Source organism: Ambystoma mexicanum, chromosome 8 (assembly GCF_040938575.1).
Source record: "Ambystoma mexicanum isolate Mex_15411 chromosome 8, UKY_AmexF1_1, whole genome shotgun sequence".
In the NCBI taxonomy this organism is placed as follows: domain Eukaryota; kingdom Metazoa; phylum Chordata; class Amphibia; order Caudata; family Ambystomatidae; genus Ambystoma; species Ambystoma mexicanum.
The window spans coordinates 120,618,591-120,646,554 of record NC_090929.1 but is presented as its reverse complement, the minus strand read 5'-3'; the positions used below and the strand labels follow the sequence as shown (position 1 = coordinate 120,646,554).

At 44.9% G+C, this 27,964-nt stretch overlaps 1 protein-coding gene across 2 annotated transcripts in view; it reads left to right on the top strand.

Annotated features, from left to right (window-relative positions):
- Nucleotides 1-27,964, top strand: part of ADGRD2 (adhesion G protein-coupled receptor D2) — a 1,057,913-nt gene that overhangs the window by 948,750 nt on the left and 81,199 nt on the right. For both annotated transcript variants that reach the window (XM_069609449.1, XM_069609450.1), the window contains exon 24: nucleotides 258-316. In XM_069609449.1, the coding sequence (XP_069465550.1) occupies nucleotides 258-316 (59 nt within the window). The remainder of the gene's footprint in view (nucleotides 1-257; nucleotides 317-27,964) is intronic.

The window sequence follows — 27,964 nt, the reverse complement described above, 5'->3', positions numbered from 1 at the left end:
CTCCCCACTCTCTTTTAGTTTCTTGATCGCATGCCCTGACCCCAGAAGGCAGCCTACCGGCAGGGGTCAGAGCCTGCGGTTAAGAAACACAAGGAGAAGGAGGCACATCAAAAGCAGTGCACCCCAAGACTACCACTTGACTCCCACTGCCAAGAGATGTTGCCCCGCCTCTAACCCTACTGCCACTTACTGCACTGAGTTCCACAGAAGCAGTTACGTTTCTCATTAAACAATGCAATATTCCTTTTGCTTCCTAGGAAACTTTGGCTCCATCAGCCCAGTGAAGATGTCCTCCATAATGTCCACAGAGAAGCCGGTGAGTAGGTGCTTTGCTTTGGAACTTTTTGGAATTTCATAATTATGGGGACTGGTGCTGAAGAAGAGTTGGACCCGCAATATGTAACCTTCAAGATTATATGCAAGAAGAAGGTTGGGTGAAGGTGTACCCTAGCTCGTGAAAGCCCCCTATCTCCTTCCGATCCAGCATCCCTCTCATTTGGGCACTGAGTGATCTTTAGTAATCTTGCAAGTTTGCAGATGGGTTTATTAAAAGCAGAGGACACTTAGCCAGGTTGGTCTGGGCACTGCTCAGGTGATTTGATTATTGGAGTGCCAGCAGCTACTCTGATTTAAGGTCCTGAACCCACTCCCTTCCAGCTCCTTTTACCGCTTCCCTACTGAGACTCAATTGTGTTAGTGGGCCTCATCCTGGACCTTGTCTAGGCCTCATCTGCCAGGCGCCCGTTCTTCCTCCTACTCTGCCCTGACACACATATGCTCATGTTCTCCCACTGGCTTTCTGATACTCTCCCTGCATCTACAAGTGACTTCCTCTCCTACAACCTTTTTTTTCCTCGCTTCTTCTCCAGCTGCCTCTCCTTCCCCCTTCCAGGTTCACCACCTCCCCTGCATCTACAAGTGACTTCCCCTCCTACAACCTTTGTTTCCTCGCTTCTTCTCCAGCTGCCTCTACTTCCCCCTTCCAGCTCTTTCTGCACCACTGGCTCCTCATACACCACCACCTCCCACTGTACCCAATAGTGTAGCAGAGCCCCACCCCAGCCTCTGTGGTACGGGGCAGTGGGGAGGTGCAGGTGCGTGGCAGTGGGGAGGTGCCATATGTCCTGGCGGGGGACCCCCGGACTTCAGAAAGCAAACCTTTATTTAAGTCACTTTGATTTCATAAAGAATTTTTTTCTGATACGGTCCTGTAACGGAAATTATTTCTTTATGAAGGTTCAAAACTATTTATTTTTTACAATTATAACCCTAACCCCCGCTCCATGACATGGATGTTCCAGGTTGGAGGCCACCATGTCACAGGGTGGGGGGAGCCCTAAGACTTAAAAAATAATTTCTTTTTGAAGTCCTTCTACCTTCATACATCATTTCTGTTATGGTAACTGTTTCCGTAATGGAAATTCTTTCTTTATGAAGGCAGAGTGACTTCAAAAATAAACTATTTCTTTTTGAAGTCATAGGGGGTCCCCTGCACACCGTGACATGGAGGCCTTCAGCTCCATGACAGGAACGAGCGTTCCTGCTGCACTGGAGGTTTCGTTCCCTCTTCTGGATCAATGGATTCAAAAGTAAGAACATGTATTTTGTGTAAATGTGTGTGCGTGCATGTGTATATGTGAAGGAGTGAATGTGTGCATGATGTATGTCTGGCTGCCGGGGTGTGCGTGTGAGTGCATAGTGAAAGGATGCACATGTAAATGTATGGGTGGCGCGGTGTGTGTGTGGTGAATACTCAGATTAATTACCAGTAATCTTCATTACTCCAAGTCCTACTCTTCCTCGTCACCGTATTTGTGTATGAGGCACTTTGCCTCATACACAAGTACTGGGACGAGGTAGAGGGATGTGGCTGCAATACCTGGCTTAGTTACCTGTAATATTCATTACTCCTAATCCAACTCTTCCTCATCCCAGTACTTACCTATGAGGCAAGGTGCCTCGTAGGTAACTCAATGCATCAGTTGTCACAACGAAACACACGTTGAACATTAGGCAGGAAGAACAGTGAGTACAGTACCACAGACAATAAGAAAACACGAACATGACACATATGCTCCTGCTACATGTGTATATTGCCACTGCTGTACTTACGTACTGGGATGAGGAAGAGGGACGTGTAGGTAATTCTGGGTCGAGGAGCTAATGTTGGCGGTTCAGGTGGTTCAGGTTTGTCTGTGGTACTGTACTCACTGTTCTTCTCTGCCTAATGTTCAACGTGTGTTTCGTTGTGACAACTGTTGCATTGTGTGTGCCGCAAGCGCACCTGACAGCTGCGCTGTGCATACTTGCTGTTTTGCTATCGTCTCTTGGGATGTGCACAATTGTGTCATATTTTCGTGAGTGACGGCTTCCTTTGTCGATGTGTCATTTCCTCTCAGCTATGTCTGTGTGTCCATTGTGTGTGTGTTGTGACAGGTTTGTGCTGCATAATGTAGAATCATGTTGTGTGTGGCAGTATACATCAGCCTTTTAATTCTTCATTTGCGAGCCAAAACACCCTTTGCACCCATTCTGCAACCGTTGTGTGCCCCCTTTCGTTGTGTTATTATTAATGAGCCCACGTGCAAACTACTAGAGTCTCGGTTTGCCATCACTTTCTTTATGAATGACCCCCTTACATGCAATTAACAAAAGTTTCAAAATGGCATTGTTTGCACCACAAAAAGAGTTCGAGGGTTAACTTGTGCCTCCCCTTAGCATGGCGGTGTGGTTAAGTGGAGTGTGTGTCGCTTATTCTATTCACAACATTTCCATTTAAACCTGTACCTGGTAATTAATAGTCGGGGATTCTCAGCAGTGCGTGTCAGGGCGATTACCCAAAGCCCTGCAAAGCTCTCGTTCCCAAATACTGCTAAGTTGCTTGGCACCACACACGAGATGCGGAATAAAGAGATTACGGAGGGCACCTGTGCCAGCATTAGCCTGTGAGACTTTAGGTTTTCCAAATGCCAAGGCCAAAGTATTTTCTTGCACTCAGGTTAAAAGATGAGATAAGCAATACTTCCCCAGCGCAAAAACAGAACGTCTCTTCTCGCCATATACCAAACAAATATTGGACTAGTTAATACATTTTCTTGATTGAATTTGTATCGGTGCCATGTAACAATAGAAAGAATAGATGGGCAATGATTGGCACATTTGATAGGACATAGTACAGCAAATAAATGAACTTCAAATCAAATCAACTTTGTTATGGAACTCATGGGATGTCAGCCTTCAGGGGAAATCTAAGCCCCCTGTCAAGAAGGTGTCAAGAGCGTGCCTCAGTGAATATGGATATATGTGGTCAAAGTGCCCCCACAGTGACCCACAAACGCTCATGGACCACTTTTCTAAATACTTAGCGGGTTATGAATATTTGCAGGGTACTCAGCAGCCGTTCACCATCACAAACGTCTCCCCTATAAAGACAGCCCCCTTATACCGCTAGCACTCTGTCTACCTCTCAACTCCTCTTACGTGTGTCCTCCTGCAGCGAAGATTCATGGGCACCCTGCAGTTTTTTGTATTTCAAGGGCGAGCTCTCAGTCACACCAGAAATGAAAAGCAGTATTTTTTCTATGTCTATGCTTTTGCATTGAAAATATGTTTAATTTGATTCTATTTCTGGAGCAGCTGTGCAGGAACAATAAACATGGCACCATGCCATTATGGTGAGGGGGCGGGGATGGCTAGTCCCTCGTGGGGGTGTAGGGCATACTCAGGGCCCTGGGGGTGATGTCCGTCATCCCTCCTTTGCAGGAGCTTGTCTTGACTGAAGCTCACACTTTTTAATCTGAATTGCTGAAAAATTCTCAAGGGAAGTCAAACCACCTACAATTCGGGTGGGCTGAGTTTTCCACTAACTGATTCGCAAAATAATAGATGTAAGCAATACTACAGACTTTAGCTGCAGAAATGACTGGTGTTTCAACCCGAAATATTATGATTTCCCAGCTTTGAGCTAGTGGTGAGCCGGGGAAAGATATTTCACCCAATCCCATTGTCACAAAACGTCTGCATGAGTGGCATGCTGCTCTCATGAGTCTTGCTCGCCTTGAGTTAACCCATGCAGCCACAAAGGTCTAATGGTAGAAGTTGATTCGTTTTGGCTATCCAGTGGTGCTTCAGCGCCACCTGTGCGCCAGAATTTCTGGCAAAATGATGTGCATTACAGTACAGCAAGGGAGCAATACCATGTGAGGATGGATGCAATTCGTGTAGGTGTTGTTTTGCTATTTAGCACCCAACGACTTCATGCTAATCTCTGTGGCAATTCCACACACTTCCTGGCCCGCCCCGCCCCGCCCAAAACATATCTTCCTTTGAGCTCTTTGATCTACATTTATCCAGCCTTACGATCAAACTTTGGATGCCTGCCAGTGGTTTTTGAAAGCAGTCTTCTGAAAGTGAATGACTTTAATAGAGCTGTGAAGGCGCTCCTGGTGTAATAAAAAAGGTCTTAACATGGTCTGCCTTTAGCCAATCGATGTGTATGTACTATGCTTGTACTTCGCTGAAGTCGTGTTAAACACAAACATTGGCAAAGCAACAGGTTTAGCTTGTGTATACGTATAAGGCATTTGCCAGGTACTGCTACTATATGCCGAAGTACTCGCACCATTTTGCAATTGCCACCATCAATGGGCACTAATGAGTGCCTGACCATTGCCTTTCCCATGCCTACACAAAAGCCAACACAGTTGACATTGCCAATGCTTTTGTTTAATGGTGGGAATAACTTCTTTCTAGGTCACTTAGCATTAAATAGAACCTGAATGCAGATTCTGAACATAGATGAAGTCCGACTATTTTCCAAAATGAGTGAGCTGGCGTTTGCCAACAAGCGATAACCAAAGTCAAAAAATTAAGCAGCCACTTAGCATGCATAAAAACGCACACAAAGTTTACGGGTAATCTTTTTGTTACTGTATAATGGGCTTCAGCAGCAACTCTTTCTGGAAGATAGGTTGACATGCACTAAGAAATTACTTCAAAAAAGAATGAGCGATCTGGGCAGGAGCAGCAGCCAATCAGACTGCTGAAAATGCAGGGTGCATCTCTCTGTCCTTGCCACAAGCTCTCCACTGCTCACACCCGCCTGTCATCTTCCCTGCTTTGCTCTGCTACTCCCCTGTCCCTACTCCTCCCTACCCTCAGCTACCCAAGCATACACTCACCTCTCCTTGTCAAATGGTGCCTCGGCACGCTGAGCCTCACCACCCACCCTCGTCAATCGTGGAATTGGAATAAGGTCTGTGCACTGATCCCGCACCCATAGTGGCTGCTCTTGGTGAGGATATTTTTTCTTTCCAGCAATGGCTCCTGGGATTGCGCAATCAATACCCCGGGTTAGCAAACCTACTATGCGAATAGCAATAGTCACCCATTCCCTGGGCTGTACCTGCCCAGGGACCCTCATATTATCCTCACTCAGGGGGGCATACAGGGCCGATAGCGGTCCGCCAGCCTGAGCCTAGGTGACATATGGACAGGGACATAGTCACTTTTCTATTTCCATGGCAGCTGCAGCTGGGAGGAGCACTGGCACCAATGCACAAAGCCCCGGTTCAGCATGTGAGTGGGGGGCAGGGAGTGGGGTGAGGAAAGGGTGCAGGATGTCTTTGGGGGTGCGGGAACAGTGGGGAAATGGTGAGGCAACAGGAAGAGTCTCCCTGTTGCTTCCCCACTATCAAGATCGTGCCTCGGGTGGCAGGATAATGCAGGTGATACACAGTATGTTCTTGCCCGCTTTTCCAGCCACCTGATTGGCTGAATACCTTTCCCCGGGCACAAATGCATACATATTTCAACAGTTTGTTTACTTATACGTGAAAAAGTGCAACATGCATTTTTAATGTTCAGTCAATCTGTGCTCACTCCCTCCATGATTGGTCAGTAACCTTTTCATCCGAAACGCGTTGGGTGTTAATAGGACAGACGATTCAGCGCCATTTCTAAATTGTCTTTTCTCCTTAAGACGAACTGTTCTTTTAAGGAATTTTGTGTTTTTGTAACCAAAACATTATTTTTTTAACAGATGCCATATGAAATACATGACATTTAATTGTAAAGTGTTTTTTTTACAACATTGATATATGTTTTGATGAATTATAAAAAAAGAGATGTACTCATACATCAAAATGGGTGTCCAGTTAATATGTCGAATCCATAACGTCGAATGACAAAAATGTAAAAAAAAAATGGCAGAAAAAAAAGTCTAATATGTTATTTTTTGAATTTACATGGTTTTTTTTGTTGCTTTCATGCGTTAAAAAAGGGGTTCACATTTTTTTTTTAAAGTGGAGTTGAAGGGGAGCCCCCCATTTCGAACAGAACATTTAAAAAAAATGACATTCGACTTTTTTTTTTTCGGCCAAAATTTTTCGACATTTTTGCATTCGAGATTATGTAATTTGACAATGTCACTATAAACCATCAAAATGAAACCTAAATTTGAGTTGTATGATTTGTTCATAACAGGGCATTCCGATAAGAGGGCCAGTGGGTCTCTCATTGTCTTTAATGAGCTCTGTTTTCTGTAGAATGATATGATTTGTTATTTATTAGGCGCTTAATACTCAGAGGTTTCTAAGCGCAGACATATGTTGCTCCGTGATGTTTTGCTCTAAGTCGAGCACGTTGCCCCTGAGCTATCCTCCCGAGACACGGCTGTAGCCAAATACTGACCCAGAGCACCAAGACTATTGAAATGGATGAAATGTAACGTACACTTATGAAGATTGAACACTAGCACTGCATCCCCACACCCTGTTTTGTTGATCCGTGAAGCTGCATCTGGTTCAGACCCTATACAGATGTCATTGTGCGTGACTCATTTGGAAGGCCTTGATGTAGTGGTGCATTGACACAGATCGACTGGTGCCGATGCTGTTTAAACAGAGTCTTGAGACATCCTGAACAGTGCCCTCCTTGCTTTCCAATACAGACTATCCAGCAAATCCATGTTGCCCGGTGCTTGCTGCTTCTGTAATAGGAAATGGGGCGGACAGGTTTTTCTCCCGTCAGCTTTGCTTACAGATCTGAAACTGGCACAAACATGTTTTTTTGCATGATTTTTGGTGCATGCATGATGGGACAATAAGTGATCAGGTTTTCATGCAAATTGCGCGTAAACAAAACATGCACAGTTTCGCTATTCATGTGGGATGACACACCATTTATTTCTATTTTTTTCCATTGCAAATAACACAATCAACATAAATGCTGTAAAGCTTTTTCCCCTTATATTTGGCCAAATGCAATGATCCTGCTGTATTATGGGCTGAATTAAAATGCGCCAGTCCTTGACGCAGGGGCAGCAAAATGGCGCAGAATGTGTTGGCTTCATTTTGTTGCCACTGGTTCAGACATTTTGCAACATGGCTGGACACTCAGCAAGAGATGGGTATGAATTCGCTTCAATGTCTATCTAACAAAACTATCTTTCATAATGTGTGCACTTTAACAATAATGCTATTTGCTTTTCCGTTTAAATTTGACATGATTACACTTTTGCCATGCATGCATAATTCCACACTTGTATGTAGTACTGACTGGCGGATCCCTCGCACCTCCAGGTAATATAATGAGCCCTTTTTGACCGAGGGATGGGTCGCGATGGCAGGATAATGACCCACCCCCAAGTTAATGCTAGAGGCTGTAATTGGGGCAGGGAAAGATGCCAAGGAATCATGTCCCCTCCGAAGGTCTCCCAGAATATAAGCACAAGGACAAGCGAGGAAAGTCGATGCTTTTAGGCTGCATATCAAAATAGAATGTTTGGAGAGAGCTTTATAGCGAGATGATAGATTGCATTCTGAGCATTCTGATTGGATGAGGGGGGGTCTATATTGGAAGCTGTGTGCTAATAATTAAGCGTTAACCACCGGTTCCAAGGGCTGGAACAGGTGGTAACAGCCCTAGGACTTTACCACCCGCTCCAGTCCTTGAAACGGGTGTTTAACGCTATTAGTACCCATCCTATGTGCTGAGATGGGGCTAATCTAAACTACTTTCTTTCCAAGAATAGATTGCTACGCAGTGTCTCGTTCACAGAAAGAAAATACTATACAAACATGGCCGCCATGGACTAGAGTTTGAATCATTTCCTCTCAGAGACCTGTCTATGTGCCGCCTAAGTACCCAACAGGGTTTTGAAATTACTCCTTCTAAAAGCTCCTTGAACTAGGAGTCTGGGCTCTTTTTTTGACGCTCCTCGTTATATATGAATCAACCCCCGTTACTTTATACTTTTAACACAATCCCCATTCCCTTATTTTGCCAGTCCCCTCAATCTACTCACCATTCGCCTTTCAGCTCCTGATCCTCGGGAGCATCTCCTCCTCCAATCAGCCACCATCGCCTTCGGTCTGCTTGGCGCCTGTGGAAACCAGGAGGAATTTCGTGAAGGAGGGACCCATCCCACCTGTTTTGTCTGTTCTTGTAAGATTTCTATATTGGCCGCTCTGCACAGGAAACTTTGCGATCCTCCAACTAAATGGCGGAGGCCGGCCGATGTTCCAAAATTCTAAAAGCCTACTGGTTGATGGGCCTTTTTAACCATCCTCTGCTGCCATGTGAACCCGGAGGTCCTTTAAGACGTGGTAACAGTATCTGAGATGGATGGAGATGCAGATATTACTCATACATCAATAATCAGACCGACTCAGGAAGTTTGGCAAAAACATGGCTGTTTTAATTACAGTTGTTGAAACAGGGAGTACAACGGGCATCAACGGATGCCGTAGAGTATTTACTCTCAAGAGTTCCTCGAAGTATTACATGAAAAAACACAACATTATACTAAACATTCATCATACGTGACGTCATACTACGTGGCAAAATAAGAAAACCTATTAGGGGATGTGATAGTCTTAAAGGGAACATCAAAGTATACTTTCTATAAGGGTGAGGATCGTGATTGGGTCTCTAAGGTCAGGAGGACAACTAAGCCTACCCCAAGTGCAAGCCAGCATGTTCTATTGGCTTCTCAAACTACAGGGCTACTTGCTAAGTGGCCCTCTACAATTGGTTGGCAGCTTTTACCCTTCTGTAATATTCCACTCGCTAGCAGCACGCAAGTTGGCACCCCAGGCTTGGTCATGCCTCCCCACCCAATTAGCCCAACATCCATCATCACTCTAGCTGTCTGCCAGTCAATTAGTATTTAAACTTGGCCTTGCAGAGGCTCACTGTGCCTGAGAATAAAAGGGAGTGAAGGCATGGCCTTATCTTCTGGTCTCGGTGCAGCTCACCCCAAAGTCTATTTTCATCTGACAATGTGACTAGAGACCACGTTTTGAGCTCGTTCATTATATTTAATACTATTAAATGAACAAAAGCTGGCACTTCTAGTGTGTTTCCGTTACACCTATAACAGGAGTTTGGCTCGTTTCTCACGTTCATTGTATCTTCTTGAGTAGATAACCAGGTTCTTGGCGGCCCCAACTCTTGACACTGGGCCAGGCAAGCCTTCTCGAATTGTCCTTCATCGTCAGCTATATTCTGCTGCACCACACTTCCAGTCCTTGCATTCACGTGGTCCAAGCTTGATGTTGTGGAACATCCAGATTCTATACACATTTACATATATTGGCGGCACCGCCTGCAATCTATTCACTACATATAGCCAGCCTTATGATTATTTTGTCTACTTGCGTTACTGCATCTGTACATCTATGAAATGTCTTTGCATTTTCTTCAGTGCTTCGCCGCACGTGCAATCTTCATTCCGCACATGAAATGTTGCTCAATTCTTTTCGCCATCAGATTCTATAAGGTCTATATCCTCTCTTCATTGGTATCTCTTCTGAGTGCGTCATTTCTGCTTCATGTGATGTCACCAGTCTTCTCTTTCATTCATCTTCACACTTCTTTCAGAACTTCCTTCAGAAGACTGTAATTTCTTTGTGGATACATATAGGGGTTTCTGGTATCGTACCAAAATGTCACCCTCACTTGTGCGCCCCCGCAGTCACTGCGACTTTGGAGGTGCACAAAATGAGGGTGACATTTACTGCGCCCAAGCAGAGCAGGGGTTGTGGGGGTGTTCCCCGCTCTACTGGGGTGTAGTAAAGGGAGTCGGGGGTTGCAGTGGTATCCCCCGCTTCCCATTTTGGAAAGGGGGACGCGTAAGAAAAAAAAAAGAAAAGAAAATGCACCCTGCAGCGTCAGCTCTAACGCACGTTAGTGGGAAGGGCTGACACTGCAGGGATCACATAGTCCGGACGGCACACACAGAAGTGTGCTGCCCTAAAGGTAAGTGGGGTGGGGGTGGTTGGGAAAGGTAATGCTAGCTGGGGGGACGGGCACAGTGATCGATATGATCACTGCACCGCTCCGTAACTGGCGTTGGCATTTTCGGCCGTCTCAGTTACGGGCAGCGCAGTGATCACATAGATCTGAGTTTTCTCAATGGATACCTTGTTTAAAGGACTCTTTGTGGTACAGGTACCATTATTGGCTTTGCGCATGTTGCAATTTCCGGCTGCCAACATATAGGCAGAATGGGGGCAGGACTTCCGGTTGAGGTACTTGGCTCCTCCTCTACAACAGTGTCTCTCCTGAGAACATCTCTTTCCCAATCCTCAAGAAACCGTCACCCAGGTGATCGTGCCTCGCTTCTCCACCCTCCGGGTCAACATCCAAAAGTGATGGCCTTTCCCTGGCAACCTGCAGAGAGGATACAAGGGGAGTAAATGTGAGAACACTCTCAGGTTTCTCGCATGCCTCAGGGCTTTTGCGTTGATACAAACACTGAACAAGTAAATAAATAAATCAATGATTCACAGGTTTAAGGATCGTCGCCTTGTGCAAAAGTTCATTTTATTGAGTACATGATTTGTGGGGAACGTAGGAGACATTATAATGAATCCAGTTTACATCTTTTTTTGAAAGCAGAGATGTCAAGAAGGTTTTCAGGACTTCATCCATAACTTTGGAAGTGAAAGTCCCCTGATGGAAAAGCTGGACCTTGTGGTTTCCAAGATTCCAACGTCAAATACATATGTAATTTATCTAGTCAAGAAGATAATCATTGACCCCTGAGGCAGCATGCATAAAAGTAACTTTGATTCTGCGTTGGATGAAAGCAGCTGTGTAAATATTGAGCAGTTGACACCCTTATGTTTGTTAAGCTCCACCATGGTAGAATGTGAGGATTTGGAATGCAGATAACAATGAGGCTAGGGCTAGGTCAGAGAATAACACAATTCAACTACTGTTTGGCCTTGCAGATAGATATTGCAGATGTTATTGAATCTGTGAACTCCTGTGATATGTTGCTCTTTCAAGAGTTCTGGGCTATGAATCTGGGTATTTTCTATCTCTGTATCGGTGGAATGTAATATAGACGAGATGACTATAGATATAGAGGACATTCAATGCTCTAAAGCTGATCACAGGTATTGATAGATGTGTTTTGGTGCCATTCTAAAACTTGGTCAGTGCTTAGAAGAAGAGAAATTGGATAAATGCCCTAAAGACAGTAATTAGTCAGATATTTGCTTTGCCCACTGCACTGCTTAAACCTCCTATCATAAGCATGGGTGTAGATGTTAATGTTGAAATGAGATAGTAGTAATAATAATAATAATAATAATAACAATAATAATAATAATAATAATAATAATTATTATTATAATTTGCACTTATATAGCACTACAACCCTCAGGCATCTGAGCGCTGCTTATTATGACCCACGGTGTGTGGTGCTCTGATGTGCCTTTGAAGAAGGTTTGCTAAAAAGTGAAGAGCATGAGAACTTGTGGATTCTAGTAGCGGAAAAGTTGTAAGAGTAGATGTGGAAGGGGTAAAATAAAACTCCTTTCTACTAGAATGGGGACTGCTGCCCCTGATTAATAGGACCCCTCCTGTGAGGTTTTGCACGGACCTCTCAACCGTTATTGGGACAAGGACACGGGAGCCGGGAGCCTTAGAACTTGTCTTTATTTTAACACAGTATTAACTGCCAGGAAATCCCTCAACCCCCTCCCTACCCCAACGTCACTTCCCTTCCAGGGAAAAGGACCGCAACGGCCGTCCACACACACAACGATGTGGGTGGGTGATGTTTCGGTCAGGGCGACCTGACATCTCCCCTTTTTATAGCACACTTGGTCCTTGCCTCTTCTCACTCCATCTCTTCAATGAGTTCTCTGAGGTTTTATGCAACTTCTTTGTGGCCTTCCTGAGCTCCGAGGAGTTCTCTCGGTCTCGGCATTGTGCAGCCTGCTGTCCTCACCCTCAGAGGCCTTGCTGTCCCCCAAGTATGGCTCGTCTCGTTGTCTTCCCTCATCGCTGCATTCATTTCTGGCCCATGCGCTTTCAGGGTTGGTCTTCATGCGCTTGAAGTGTGAGACGTTGCGGGTTACTGAGGAGTGGTCCTTTTTCTGTGCCGTGATTATCGTTCCTTTCTTCTGCATCACTGTCAGCGGTTCCTTTGCAAACGTGGCATCCTAATTTCCGTTGTTTTGGTTGATGCATCCACACCTGGTCTCCTAGTTCCACAGTTGATTCGCCACGTACTTCATATTGGCCTTCGCGACTTCATCTCTGTCTCTGGACTCCTGTTCTAGTGGTGTTGCTGTCAGGTACGTCAACCTCTATCTCTGATTCTGACTTCCCACACCCTTCCTCACCTGAGGATTCGGTCGCGGGTGCCTTTGTTTTCTTCCTTTCTCTCACTGTTGATTTCTTTTTATGCAGCGATGGTCGGCCGCGGTACGACGCCACAATGGTTACCGGAATAAATCCGGAAACCAGAGGTCCTGGATCCGCAGCCGCCAGAAAGGTGAAAAAGCCGCTCGGGCAAAAAACCCCAATGTATCTTCAGAGATCGATGCGATAATTCCAGGAGTGCAGGTAAGTGGAATCGAACTTCGCCACACCTTAAGCGCAGAGAAAAGGGTGTAGCTAAGGATGTAGATTGCAATTCCTCGTGAAAACTAAGGAGAGAAGAAAAAGAGCCCAGAGAAAAATGGGCAAGGCTGAAGCCGGCACAACAAGAAGAGCGCCAGAAAGATGGGGGAGCCAGAGAGGAAAGGAGAAAGAGAGGCAGTACCTGAGTAGGGTGGCTGAGAGCCGAGGGAAAGGAGGGCTCAGCAGAGCCAAGGGAAAACATCCAACGGAGCGCAGGCAACAAAGTGGAAAGAAACACAGTTGCAACACGCTCGCCGCCGGCTGGAAACAACTGAAAAAGCCGGCGGCGGCCATGATGGAAAGAAACACTAGACCGCTGAAAGCGTTGCAGTCTAACGTAATGGAGCAATTATATGGCGGCTGCGTCGCCATCCGTCCCATACCCTCACATAGAAGGGGCGCATGACCGTGTGCCCCCCTCCAGTGCAGGCGAACACCGGCCCGGAAAAACCTCCTCACCAAACGAGGAGCCCAAACATTAGAACTGGGTTCCAAGAATCCTCTGATGATGGATAGCCTTTCCAGGATATAAGATATTCCAATCTCCCTCTGCGGTAACGTGAGTCCTTGATATCTGCGACTTCATACTCTTCTTCTTGGGTAGCCTTATCCTCTTTGTGCCGTTTCACAGGGATTGTTGGGATGTCCTCTGAGGCAGGGCGCAACAAGGAAGAGTGAAAAACAGGATGTATCTTACTCATGTTCTTGGGTAGGCGAAGGTGAAATGTAACTGGGTTGATACGGGATACCACAGTGTAAGGATCTATGAATCTAGGAGATAGTTTGGAAGGGCGGATCCACCTAGGTAAAAATTTGGTAGATAACCAGACCCTGGACCCTGGCCCAAAAGGCGGGACCTCTGTTCTTTTCCGATCAGCTAATCCCTTGTAATTAGCACGGGCCTCAACAAGAGCCTTTTCGGCGATCTTGTGAGCTTTGTGAATTTGCTGTAATCGGGCATCGATAGAGGGACAGATGGTATTGGAGGAAAGCACAGGCAGTATACCCTTGGGGTGTTGACCATATGTACAAAAGAAGGTACTAAGTTTGGTGGCTGAATGTTTAGAGTTGTTATAGGCAAATTCAGCAGTGGGCAGTAAATCATACCAGTTGTCTTGGGTGTTATTGACATAGCACTGTAGATATTGTTCCAGTGTGCCATTGAGTCTCTCTGTTTGTCCGTTAGTTTTCAGGTGGAATCCTGAAGAGAGAGCTCGTTCTATACCCAACTGGTGACATAAGGCTTTCCAGAATTTGGAGGTAAATTGACTCCCTCTGTCCGAAATAATCTTCGTAGGTAATCCATGTAGACGAAAAACATCCCGGATGAAGACTTCTGCCATTTCGGATGCTGAAGGCAAACCTGGAAATGGAGATAAATGAGCCAACCTAGTGAGAGAGTCCACAGTGACCATTATGCAGGTCTGCCCTTGAGAGACCGGAAGTTCCACTATGAAATCCATGGAGATTTGCTCCCATGGAGCAGTAGGTAGGGGAATCTGTTCCAGGAGTCCTATTGGGCTTTGGTAGTGGTCTTTACTATGAGCACATTGGACACAGGATTGGACATATCTTCTGACATCTGAAGATATTTCAGGCCAAAAAAATGATCTCCTGACTAGATCTTCAGTATTCTTTATGCCTCGATGACCTGCCGTACTATGGTCATGACACCACGGCAACATCTTGAGGCGTAGATCCGGTAGCAGCACATATAACTTTTTGTTGACAAAACATAGGCCGTCCTTCATTTCGACTTTGAAGCTAGATGAGGGGAAGTCGCGAAGAGGTGAGAGAGCAGTGGCTGTCTTTATCTGAGAGAGGAAGGCCACCGTAGTTGTGATAAAGACCTTGTTGCACGTTTAAACTTGATCTTCCACGTTTAAACTGGACTCTTGCCGATATTAAGTGGGCTATATCTAAACTTACCTATTCTAGATCAGCTGGTCCTGATGGCTTCCCTCCATGCCTGTATAAAGCGGACCCGGATCTATGGGCAATGATCATAAATATCAAATTTCAGGCCAATCTTAACTCGGGAATAATTCCTGCTTCATGGCTTTCGGCTAACATCATACCAATATTTAAAAAGGGAGATGCTGCCCTGCCACAGAATTACCGGCCCATTGCCTTAATTGACACTATAACTAAACTGTTTGCAATTCTCCTTCTTCGCGATCTTGAAAAACAAATCGAGATGCACGAACTATACTCCAAATACCAAACTGGGTTCAGGAAAGGAATGAGCACCTCGCTTAATGCCATGATAATGGCATTTGCCATCGCAGGAGCAAAAAAAGCATCATCGAATCCGGTTTACATCGCCCTCATCGATATGTCTTCAGCTTTCGACACTGTGATACGGAACTTATTGTGGGCTAAACTAACTGAAATGGGAATTCCTCCGGTGCTAATATATTTGTTTATAGCCCTACACACCAATACTTCTTATAAAATCAAGCTTACTTCAGAAGGGCGTACAACTAAACCACTGAAATAGGCTTAAAGCAAGGTGGCAATTTAGCCGCTACCTTTTTCAATTTATATCTTGTAGATCTTGAAAAAGGATGGGATGCAAAAAATGTGTTCTCTGTGAAAATCGGCCTTATTCGTTTAAAATGGCTCGCCTTCGCAGATGATATTATACTATTTGATCCCACCCCGGCGGGCCTTCAAATTAAACTACGGTTATTTGAAGAATTTGCAATAGCACATAACCTAACGCCCAATCCTGCTAAAACAGCAGTAATGAAATTTGGCGTCCCGAAGCGAACTGGAAATGGCATATTATACGAACTACCATCCCCTCTATTGTAGAAACGATCTACCTAGGGTATTATTTATCAGAGAAAAATTTCATCAAATTGTGGACTCACCATCTAAATAATAAAATTAGACCACTCACATCGCAGTTAAAAGTAATATATGCGAAATACTGCAAGTTTTCACTAACTCCTTTTATTGAGTTTCTTACGTTGAAAATTGAAAGCGTTATCCTCTATTCGCTCGATATATGTCTGGTTGAAATGGGTACGATCTTGGACCAACTGCAAGGGACAGCCTTGAAACGTACTATGTCCCTTCCAATGACATTTCCCAATGCAGTTCTAAGGCATGAGCTGGGTCTAGTAGCGTTATCCACCCGCTGGAAATGGCGACTCCTAACAAATGTTGCGAAAATTTTCCTAGGGCGAACTCCCTATATGTTGAGATGAAGCAAACAATTGACCTAATGCCAACGACCTTGATGGTCCAATATTTGTCAAGAATACATGTTATTCTCAATGAGGCCAATATCACAGCGGATGACGTTCATACTAGACCTGCATATGCTAAATAAAAGCTGTTTGAACTTGATTGGTGCATAACCATCAATCAAATAGGATCTTACAAACTCTATAAGGAATATTACCTATTCACACAAAAGCGTATACCGAGATATGATCACATTATGTTATTTCCTTGTAACCATACCCGTAAGGTCTTCCTACGGTTCAAATTTAATCGTTTAGATACCAAAGAAAGAATTTCGAATTGGGCTGGTTACAAGATGAATGTTGTAAATAAGCATTGCAGATTTCCTACGTGTACTGAAACTATCGAAACACTAAAGCATCTGATTTTATACTGCCCTCATTTTAAACATCAAGAACTGTTTTACTTATGGAATTTGTAAATATCAATTTTACTGATTGCTTAGTATTTCTTTGGGCCAGAATGATGCAAGGCAATCATAAACCTCTTATATATTCATTAACAAGTCTATGTAAATCGATAGAAAAGGAACTAGACAACAATGCTAACATCATTGCTTGATAAACTAAATAAGCTAATTCACCAATTCAGCCGAAGTGATATACTATTGATGTTACATTCCAAAACTGTGTATGTTTGAATCTTTACTCCTTTCCCTTTTTCTTTCTCGTTTTCTCTGCAAAGTTAAATTTTGTCCCTTGTTATAGGAAATGTCTTATAATTACATTTTTATTGAATGATGATTTTAAATTCAGATGTTAAGTATATTGCAATGTTTATTTAACATTTTTATGTAATGTTTTTATTTAACATTTCTATTTTGTGAAGATTTTGTTACTTTGTAATAGAATCAAGCACAAATAAAAGAATTTAAAAAAAAGACCTTGTGTAATATCTTTTCCTTGCGCAGAGACGAGGCGTCCTTAATGGTCCAACGAGGAGCTAGCGCATCGGCTACTATATTCTGGCAGCCCAGGAAGTAGGTGATCTCGAAGTCGTACTGGGCAAAGAAGTGAGCCCACCGAGCCTGCTGGGAATTAGTACACTCCATGTTTTACAAGGATTTTAGTTTCCTGTGATCCGTCCTTATGGTGAAAGGGCCTACTCCTCCTTGTAGGAGATGTCTCCAGTCTTCACAAGCTAGTTTGATGGCCAGAAGTTCTCGCTCGATAACTGAATAATTCTTTTGTCTGGAGGTTAGGGTCTTAGAGAGATATGCCACAGAGTGTTCGACCCCTTCATGCTCTTGTAGAAGAACCGCTTCCACCGCATGTGCCGAGGCATCGGCTTCAACAATAAACTTCTTGGTCTGATCCGGTTGCTTCAAAACAGGAGCTGAACTGAATTTCTCCTTTAGGATTCGAAAGGCTTCTTCAGCTTCGGACGACCACCTAAAGGGTAGTTGCTCTTTCTTCAAAAGCGAAGTGATGGACACAACCGTAGAAGAAAAGTTCTTGATGAATTTACGGTAGAAGTTGGCGAATCCCAAAAACCTCTGAACTTCCTTTACCGAGGAAGGAGATGGCCATTCCGTGATCGCTGAAGTCTTCTTAAGGTACATCTGAATAATGTCTCTGGAAAGAATGAATCCCAAATAGGGAACCGAGGATACTTGGAACATACATTTACTAGGTTTGACCAAGAGGTGATTATCTTGCAGACGTCTGAGTACTTCATGTAGATGGGTAGAATGCTCTTGGACAGACTTAGAGAAGACTAAGATTTCATCCAAATAAATAATGACTGAGTGAAACAATAAATCAGAAAAAGTGCGATCCATAAACCGTTGGAACACCGCAAGCGCATTGACAAACCAAAGGGCATTACCTTATATTCGTACAGCCCATAAGGTATCCTAAAGGCGGTCTTCCATTCATCTCCTGCACGAATGCACAGGAGGTGGTAGGCGTTTCGGAGGTCCAACTTGGTAAAGATCACCTCTTCTTTGACTGCTTCAAGAATGTCCGATATGAGGGGCATGGGATATCTGTCCCTGATGGTGACCTTATTGAGCCCACGATAATCAATGCAGGGTCTGAGTTCATCTGAATCTTTTTTCGTGATAAAAAATAGAGATGCCCCAGCAGGTGATTTGGAATGTTGAATTAATCCATTCTTGAGATTGGCATCCTGATACTGGCGAAGAACTGATTTCTCCTCAAGAGACACGGAAAACATCCTACTGAACGGTACTAGTGCTTCTGGGACGAGATCAATAGAACAGTCCTCAGGGCGGTGAGGAGGTAAATCATGATCCACCTTCTCAACAAAAACTTGGGCATACTCGGAAAACTGGGGTGGTACTGAATGTATGGTCTGAGTCTGAGGCTCTAACAATTGCAAAACGGCAGTCTGATATCGCTGTGATGTCAAGCAAGATTGATTGCAGTAGGAAGAGAGAAAACTGAGGGTATTGGTGGACCAATCAATAGTCGGATTATGGCGACAGAGCCAAGATATGCCCAAAATGATGGGGAAGTGAGCTGCCCTAATAATATCAAAAGAAATCTCCTCTTTGTGCTGTTGAATGGTAACCTGAATGTTCTCAGTGAAATGGGTAATGGGTCCAGAACAGAGAGGAGTTCCATCCACTCCTTCTACCTTGAGATTCTCTTCCTTCTGCACTCGCTGGATTCCCATCTTACTGGCCCATAAGGTGTCCATAAAGTTTCCAGCCGCGCCACAATCAATGAGTGCCAGTGTGTCAACAGACTTATTTCCCCATGCCAGATGCAGGGAAACCACCATGAGGCGCGCATCTTCAATCTGTCGTGAAGGAGCAATTGATAGCGTAACATAGGGACCGTTAGTGAACCCTCGAACTGTGGTCCTACCTAGGTTTGAGGCACTGCGTTTCCCGAACGTCTGGGTGGGACAATTGCGAAGCAAATGAGAGGTAGACCCACAGTACATACAGAGACCTGCATCTCTGCGCCTCTTTCTTTCTTCCGAAGTAAGGGGAACTCTCATGGTGCCGATCTGCATAGGTTCCTCTTTAGGGAGACCAGAGGATACTGGAGTCGTGGATGCGGAACCTGGGAGACTAAAGGTCCCTCTTCCCTTCTTCTTCTCTCGCTTTCGTTCTTTTATGCGGTGCTCAATTTGTAGAGTTACAGACAATAATTCAGCAAATGAGGCCGGGGGTGGGATTCTCGCGAGTTCATCTTTCAATTCCTCCTTAAGTCCTCTTCGGAAGATAGTGAATTGGGCTTCTTCCTGCCAATTAGCCTCTGTAGCTAATTGTTTGAACTTGGTAATGTAAGACAGGAGATCCATCTGCCCTTGATGGACCTCTAACAACTCTTCACAGGCCATATACTTGATTTGTGGCCTTTCAAAGGCTTGTTTAAATTTTTCAAGAAATGCTCTCCAATCCCGTAAAACGGGGTCATCAGCCATAACCAAAGGGCTCGCCCACGCCAAAGCGTTCCCAGTTAAATTGGAAACAAGAAAACCAACCTTACTAAGGTAGAAAATGTAGTTGGGCGAAAGGCGAATTGTATATTACAGGCTTATTCTTTGAGATGCTTGATGATCCATCGTACTTTCCTGTTGACAGTGGCATTGGAGGAAGGTCTGTACTGCGAGGCTCTCGATTAGCCACTATCTGTCGGAGCACAGTATTCTCCGCCTTGATATTCTGCATCTCCTGATTTAAGTTCTGTACCTCCATATTAAGAGACTGAACGGCCGCCACCAGCTCTTGGACCTGTTCTGATGTAGCCATTGTGGGGGAAATATGGCGTTGCAGGCTGTCAGGTACGTCAACCTCTATCTCCGATTCTGACTTCCCCCACGCTTCCTCACTTGAGGATTCGGTCGCGGGTGCCTTCGTTTTCTTCCTTTCTCTCACTGTTGATTTCTTTTTATGCAGGTATGGTCGGCCGCGATACAACGCCACAATGGTTACCGGAATAAATCCGGAAACCAGAGATCCCGGATCCGCAGCCGCCAGAAAGGGGAAAAAGCCGCTCGGCCAAAAAAAACCAATGTATCTTCAGAGATCGATGCGATAATTCCAATAGTGCAGGTATATGGAATCGAACTTCTCTACACCTTAAGCGCAGAGAAAAGGGTGTTGCTAAGGATGTAGATTGCAATTCCTTGTGAAAACTAAGGAGAGAAGAAAAAGAGCCCAGAGAAAAATGGGCAAGGCTGAAGCCGGCACAGCAAGAAGAGCGCCAAAAAGAGGGGGGAGACGAGGAGAAAAGGGGAGCCAGAAAGGAAAGGAGAAAGAGAGGCAGTACCTGAGTAGGGCAGCTGAGAGCCGAGGGAAAGGAGGGCTCAGCAGAGCCAAGGGAAAACATCCAACGGAGCGCAGGCAACAAAGTGGAAAGAAACACAGTTGCAACGCGCTCGCCGCTGGCTGGACACAACTGAAAAAGCCGGCGGTGGCCATGATGGAAAGAAACACTAGACCGCTGAAAGCTTTGCAGTCTAACGTAATGGAGCAATTCTATGACGGTTGCGTCGCCATCGGTCCCATACCCTCACATAGAAGGGGCGCATGACAGTTGCATCCGCAGGGCTGGGGTCTTCGGGTAGCTTAGTTTTGACTGGTCTTCTGAACATCAGGTTGGCCGGACATATCCCTGTCGTGCTGTGAGGGGTGTGCCGGTAGTCCCTCAAGAATTGGTAGAGGGCCTGTTCAAATGGTTTGTTGAGGATGGCCGCTATTTGTAGTGTTCTTTTGACGTTGGCCATGAATCTCTCGACTATGCCATTAACCTGTGGCCATCGAGGCGTTATTTTTCTGTGTTGAAACCCCATGTATTTGGAGAAGTTCTCAAAGTCCTGGCTCATGAATGGTGGCCCATTGTCGGACTTTATCAGTCGTGGAATTCCGTATGTGGATAGCATGCGGTCAAGGGCAGGGATGACGTTTGATGCGGCTGTGCTCTCCACAATTTGTGCCTCGGGGAATCGTGAATGTTCATCTATTAATACTACCACTTAGGTGCCATCTCTCAGTGGTCCGAAGAAGTCCACAGCTAGTTCTTCCCATATGTTTCCGGGTAGGGGTGACATCTGGAGCGGGTTTGGGTGTGGGGGTGGCGCTATTTGTTCACACGTCGGGCAATTTCCCATTATCTCTCCCACCATGGCATCTAGCCTTGGGAACCACACTTTCTGTCTTAGTAGCCACTTGGTGGCGACCACCCCTAGTGACTTTCATGTGCCATGTGTATTGTTTTTGCTCGCAGGGTCTCCGGGATGAGTACCTTGCATCCTTTCAATACGACGTCTTCGTCTACTATGGAGAGTTCATCTCGGACTTGGTCTATCCCTTTGATGTCCTCTTGAACCACCTCCGGTTCCTGTTTTGCCTGTTGCCTCATGTGCGCTCTCCTTTCCACCTGTATGCAGTGCCTGATGATCTGGAGGGTCGGGTCTAGTTCCAATTGTGCGATGATGTCTGCCCACCCCACAGGCAGAGGCTGCAGATGATGGACCACGTAGTTGAGGCATTCATCCGCTATGGATGGATGGGGGCCTGCTGGACCTGTTGGGTGATGAGACAGGCAATCTGCCGGGTTGTCTTCTTTTCCTGGTCGGTGTTTGATTACAAATTTGTAAAAATAAAGGCCATGTCCTCAGCTTTCGCAATGGCGTTGCGCATTGCTTCAAATGCTTTCTGGCAGTCTGCCGACCAGGTGTACGGTTGATCTTTGCGCGTAAGCAGGCGCAGTGGGTTGCTGACCATGGCATAGTCCTTTAAATATCGAGAGCAGTAGCTGGCCAAGCCGAGGAACAATCTCAGTTCTGTTGTGGTTTTCGGGGGTGAGGCCAAATTGAGGGCAGCCACCTTGTCAGGGTCCGGCTGCATGCCTTTGTTGGAGAAAATGTGTCCGAAAAGCATAGGGAGCCTTTGCCAAATTCACATTTGGCCCTGTTGAGTGTCAGTCCTGCTGCTTCCAGTGCCGCGCACACTCTGTGGAGGGACGTGTCGTGTTCCTCCTGGGTTTTACTGAAGACTAGGACGTCGTCTGAGTAATTTAAGCAGTTGGGTACGTGCCTGATGACTCTATGAATTTCTTCATGGAAGATCTCAGCTGCGGATGAGATTCTGAAACTGAGCCGTTTGTACAGGAACAGTCCTAGCTGAGTTACAAATGTTGTTATGTATCTACATTCAGGAGCTATCTCGATTTGATGGTACCCTTTTGTGAGGTCCAGCTTTGAGAAAACTTGTGCTCTGTGGAGAAGATGGATCATGTCGGTGATCCTGGGTGCTTGGTGCCTCTCCCTTTCTATCGCTGCATTGGCCCTTCTCATATCTACGCACAAGCGTATTGATCCGTCTGGGGATTTCTTGGGGACCGGAACTATGGGAGATTCCCATGGTGTGGGTCCGGAGACGGGTTCAATGACGTTGAGTTTGATGAGCTTGTCTAGTTCTTCCTCTACTTGTTGTTGGATGTTCATGGGTATTCCGCGATAGTGTTGGGTGACTGGTGGGACTTCTGGGTTGATGTGGAGCTGGACTTTCTTGTGTTTCAGTTTCCCCAACCCTTTGAAGAGATTTGGAAAAGCTTGTTCTACAGTCACAGGAAAATGCAATATGGGTTGATCAGCCTAACTATCATGATTATAACAAATAAAGAGGGTTTTAAAAAAGAATTCCAAAAAACAGAAGATGTGTTCTGCTACCTACAATTTGATACAGATGAACGACGGATGGGCACATGTGGTGCACACCCTACCAAACCTTGGGAACCAAAGACAACAGCCTTAAAGCAAAGACTGCTGGAGTAGATGACACTATCAGAAGAGCACCTGTAGTAAGACAAAAGAAGACAACACATTGCAGGGACAGCCTGATACAACACACAAAGATATGGAGGGAGGCAAATATCGTCCACTGATCACGATCCCTGCAACATAAAACCAGAGGTGACACAGTAGCGCAAGATGAAAAGGAAACTTACCACAATGCTCACAGGCTCCCAAACTAAAAGCACACATTCTATTGTAGATCAAAAGCCGCACACCTCCCTCATCAGCCCTTGTCCCACGCCTCTCCTCATTACTCTGAGGACTGTCAAGGACACCTTAACAAAAAGCATTGGGAATTTGGGAATGATGGCCCACATAGCCAACGTCCCAGAAAAAAGTAGAAGATGGTGACAACCAATAACCCTCGCATTCACTCCACAATCACTAAGATCTCACATATTCCACCAAGGCAAGGCAAACGAATCCCGGTTAAAGTCCTAGTCGTGTCACACCTGTTTGTGGATGTGTTCAGAATGAGGTATCTGACCAAGAACCGATGACAGCCAAGAAGGACCCTCGTTATCCACAGTGCCAAAGCCTGCCCCCCTGCCCACCACCCAATACCTGTACTCAATATAAGCAGATACACCCTCCGGTAGGTAAATCAACATGACAGGAGTACAAATTATCTCCTGAAAGTCAACGCATTATCTCACTATATTAAGACCTTTTACCTTATACTTTTGACCTCTTCATGAATCTACAACCTGAATATGATAATTGCGCATAATTGTTTATTGCTGTTTCTGTCTTGTGGCGCCCTCAAGCCCCAGGGTCTATGGCTGCGCATAATCAATCCTTTAAAGTAAAGTAAAGTAAAAGAGGAAAAAGATGCTTGTGTGTTTAAAAGATCAAAAAACAGACATAATGTTACTAGAAGAAACCCATCTAAGCCCAGATGAAATCCAAAAACTCAAACAGGAATGGGTGGGAAAAGTCTACCAAAGGCAGGAAATGTGCAGTAGCGATACTAATCCATAAACATGTCAACAGTAGGATTTCAAAAACCTGTTCCAATGGAGAAGGCAGAATGATGCAAGCTAAAACTCACATAGCAGACAATTAAGGATCATTAGCACCTGGGTGGGAGGAGCCGCCAATCAGATGGCTAGGAACACTGACTTGAACTGCTGGTACAGCCCACGTTCCAAGCCACCTGACGGCCGGCTCCCCCACCGCCATCTCCCCCCCACCCTCCATCCCATTTTGTTTCTCTCTCCTACCTGCTTACTTACCTTATTTCAGCTGCGGGCGGTGCTGCCGCCGCATCCACTCCTTCCCTTCGCTTTCCGCAGGCCGCCATGTAAAGGGAAGCGGGGCTCCGTATGGTGGCCATCTTGGAAAAGGATTTTCCTTCCTACAGCTTCTATTCAACAGAGTTCAATGGCCCTACTTATTTAACACCATGAATAGATTTGGCCTAGGTCAAAAACTACCCTCTAAGTCGCTCTGCTCTATCAACAACCGACAGCAAAAATACTTACCAGTGGGCACATGCCTGACCCTTTTGTGATCACATGAGGAACCAGACAGGGCTGCCTGATGTCCCCTCTACATTCCTTCTAGCACTAGAGGCACTTGTGTGTGCAGTCAGAAAACATCAGGAAATAATGGGCATAGACACCATAGCGGGACACACACAAGATACTTCTCTATGCCAATGACATCATGCTAACTCTTAGCAAAACAAACACCACCATCAAAAATACCATTGCAACAATAAATTGATGTTCGTCCTACTCGGGTTATAAAATAAACTGGGAGAAATTTGAATCATTGCCATTATCCCAACACCCAATCAGAGATGAAGTAGCACAATTTGACTTTACATGGGCACCCAATAACCTAACATACTTGGGCAGTAAGATCAATGCAGGGCTGGAGTGCATGGTGGGAGACAACTACGACCGTGTACGGGACAATGTCAAAACCGGTTTAGACAAATGGGCTGCTCTCAACATCTTCATTTGGGGTAAGAATCAATGTTTGAAAATGATGGTAGTGCCTTGATTAACATACGTCTCCAATATGGTGCCACTTACACCTAAAATAACTTGGTGGTTAACCTTAGAAAGGGACACAAGAGGGTTCTTGCGGGGAAGATCCAAACTGAGGCTTAGCATGAGGAAAATGCAATCTAACACTGCCTCTAGCGGCATACGTCGACCTAATTCAGAGCTATACCTTTTAGCCTCCCAATTGGTTTAAAGGTTACGTCTCCAGTCAAAGGCATCAAGCCATCCCATGGGTAAGAATAGAAAGGCACCTACCGAACAAAGAATACGGCAATAGCTTATATTCAACACCTCGACACCACAAATAACTCACCCCATCTTGAGAACCAACTTGCATACATAGCAAATAACCCACAAACCAGCACTCATTCCTACATACGCCCACAGAGAAGAAGTGCTATGGCCTAATACAGCAGTCAGAATAAACAAGAAATCGATAAACTGGAAAGTATGATCTGAGCGAGGCATACACATGCAAGATATAATGGACCCCTCTGAGGGCATACTTGAGATGATATATTATATGGCATTTATAACGGGCCTGTACACAAGTGTTTCTAGTACACAAGTTTTACATTTTGTAAGCTACAAGAACTATATCCGATTCCTCAATTGGAATACTGGAGATACCTTCAACTGCATCACTGCGCTTGCGCTCTACTGAACCCAATGCATGAAAATCTCATCTCTTCCCCTTTCTCCACCTTGCTAAAAAAAGAACATTGGAAAAGAAACCATCATGGCCTCCCTTTCCTCCTTCCTATTGGACAACATAACATCAAAAGTAACAAGGGACAAACTTAGAAGGCACTGGGAAACACAACTGCAACTCCATATACCAGATGAACAACGGGGAGAGCTACTCACTTCCCACAGTTCTCACATAAGAGAGGCTAGGAAGAAGTTAAGGCAGTTTAAAATATTGCATGACTGTCACTGGACTCCAAGTAAACTAAAGAAACAGGGTCTATCAACTAAGCACAGGTGTTGTAGATACATGCAAAACGAGGGGACCTCAGCCATATCATCTGTCCCTGCTCTGGGATAGTGTATGCACCTACTTAGCAACCCACATCCCATAATCTGCCTGCGCTGTGATCCTACAAAAGTTCTCCCCCACACGAGCGCTGGACAAGATGGATAATCACAGCAATAATGAAAGCCAAAAGTGACGTCATGTGGATGTAGAAACAGGAAGCCAGCCCCTCATACGCATCCTGCATGAACAATTTGGCAGTAATAGAGAGCTATGAAAAAGTGACATGCAGACTAGATGAAGAAGAACATATATTCTCTGACGCATGGAACCCATTCCTGCAGTTCCTGCCGGCGATTGGTTAAGAAGGACTGAAGCACCTAAAACAAGGTAACCCTCTAGAATCCACCCGCCACTCCTCTTCCTGGATCGCCCCTCCCACACTTCCTTGTCAGGAAATAAGAATCACCTTACACTGGTGATCAACACAATGAATTTGGTACCTCTACGTTTATTAGGAGTTTTGTGGTGTTAGCCATGAACATCCTGCCCCCCTGCCCTCCCTCCCCCCATAGCAAGGTGATATACCCGACACTAGAATATATATTGACCAGTTGGAGACACGGGAGGAGAGTTCAGTTGTTGTTCATCATTTCATTTTTATTTTGGAATGTGTATTCCATAACACATTTCACAACATGACAAAGCACATATATAGTATCAGAATTCATGAATATATAAAGAAGTAAAATCCAAGGAATACAAAATATAGTAGTTTCAACATTTCTTAAAATCATCATCGTCATTATAATTTTGTTCGAAAACATACATTAAATATACTAACATTTACAATAAAATCCATTTAATGGAATCCTGGCTGATAACATTTCATTTATATACCATATCGAAATTGTATGTTTTTTTTCTAGTCTCGGGAGGATAGCTCAGGGGCAACGTGCTCGCCTTTGAAGCAAGATGCTGAGAAGCACCACAGGTTGGATCCCCGGGTCAGCTCTTAGAAAGCTCTGGTTATTAAGCGCGTTATCAATAACCTATCATATATTCAAAACGTTCTGTGTTTATGTTATAACAATCAATTTAAACCAACAAAGCATTGAAATAATCTTAAAATATATAAGTAATTATTTCTGGGATGCAGAAACCTCTGGGTATAGTATAGTTGTATTATTAGGGAGGGAACTCACAGTCGCCTTTTGGATAGCATGGTCGCAATTATCATAGATGATAAGTTTTCGCACGAACTTCAGAAAACCTTTCCAGCTATTCCAGGCATAATATAGAAACTCAAGAACTGCAAAGGTGATATCAAAAAATACTTGACTCTTGCATAGTCTCCGCACTAACCAGAACTTGAATCCGGTAATTGCGGGGGCAGGTTTTTAAATTCCAGCGCCTAATTATGGAAAGTGTTGAACAGCACAGAATCGATACAAAAAGGGACATTTGTCTGAATTAGCTTCAATCCATCTTGCTACAGTACTTGTGAGTGGTAAAATGTCTAGTCTTAACTTAAGAAAAAGAAGAAGGGCCAATGGCTTCTCGGTAAGCATTATATCGTTTTCCAGACCTATATCGTTTTTAATCGCCAGATACGCTAGTCCTGTTGCCAACGTAAGCATGTTGTCTAGCATCCTTTTCACAGCACACTCCTTGCATGCAGTAGTCACTTGCTAGTGGCTATTCTTGGTGATTGCAGATGGATCACGCCATGAGATTGCCAGGTCCAAACACTGCAACCAACCCTCGACATGTCTGAACCAAGGGGGGCTTCCACCTCCTTCACAGATTAAAACATCTAGGACTGCACCTCTAAAGATGGGGGGGGGGGTTTGTCCAAATGCGGATCCAATAGTGCAGCGGCTTTAGGGCAGTTCTGTCCCTGATTGGATACCCTCCCATTTCCAAGTCTAGTGGGGTATTAGGTCCACCTAGGGGCAGTCAAAGTAGCGTCTTGAATATTTTATTCTCAGCAGTACCTAATTTCTTTTCATGCTGTGAC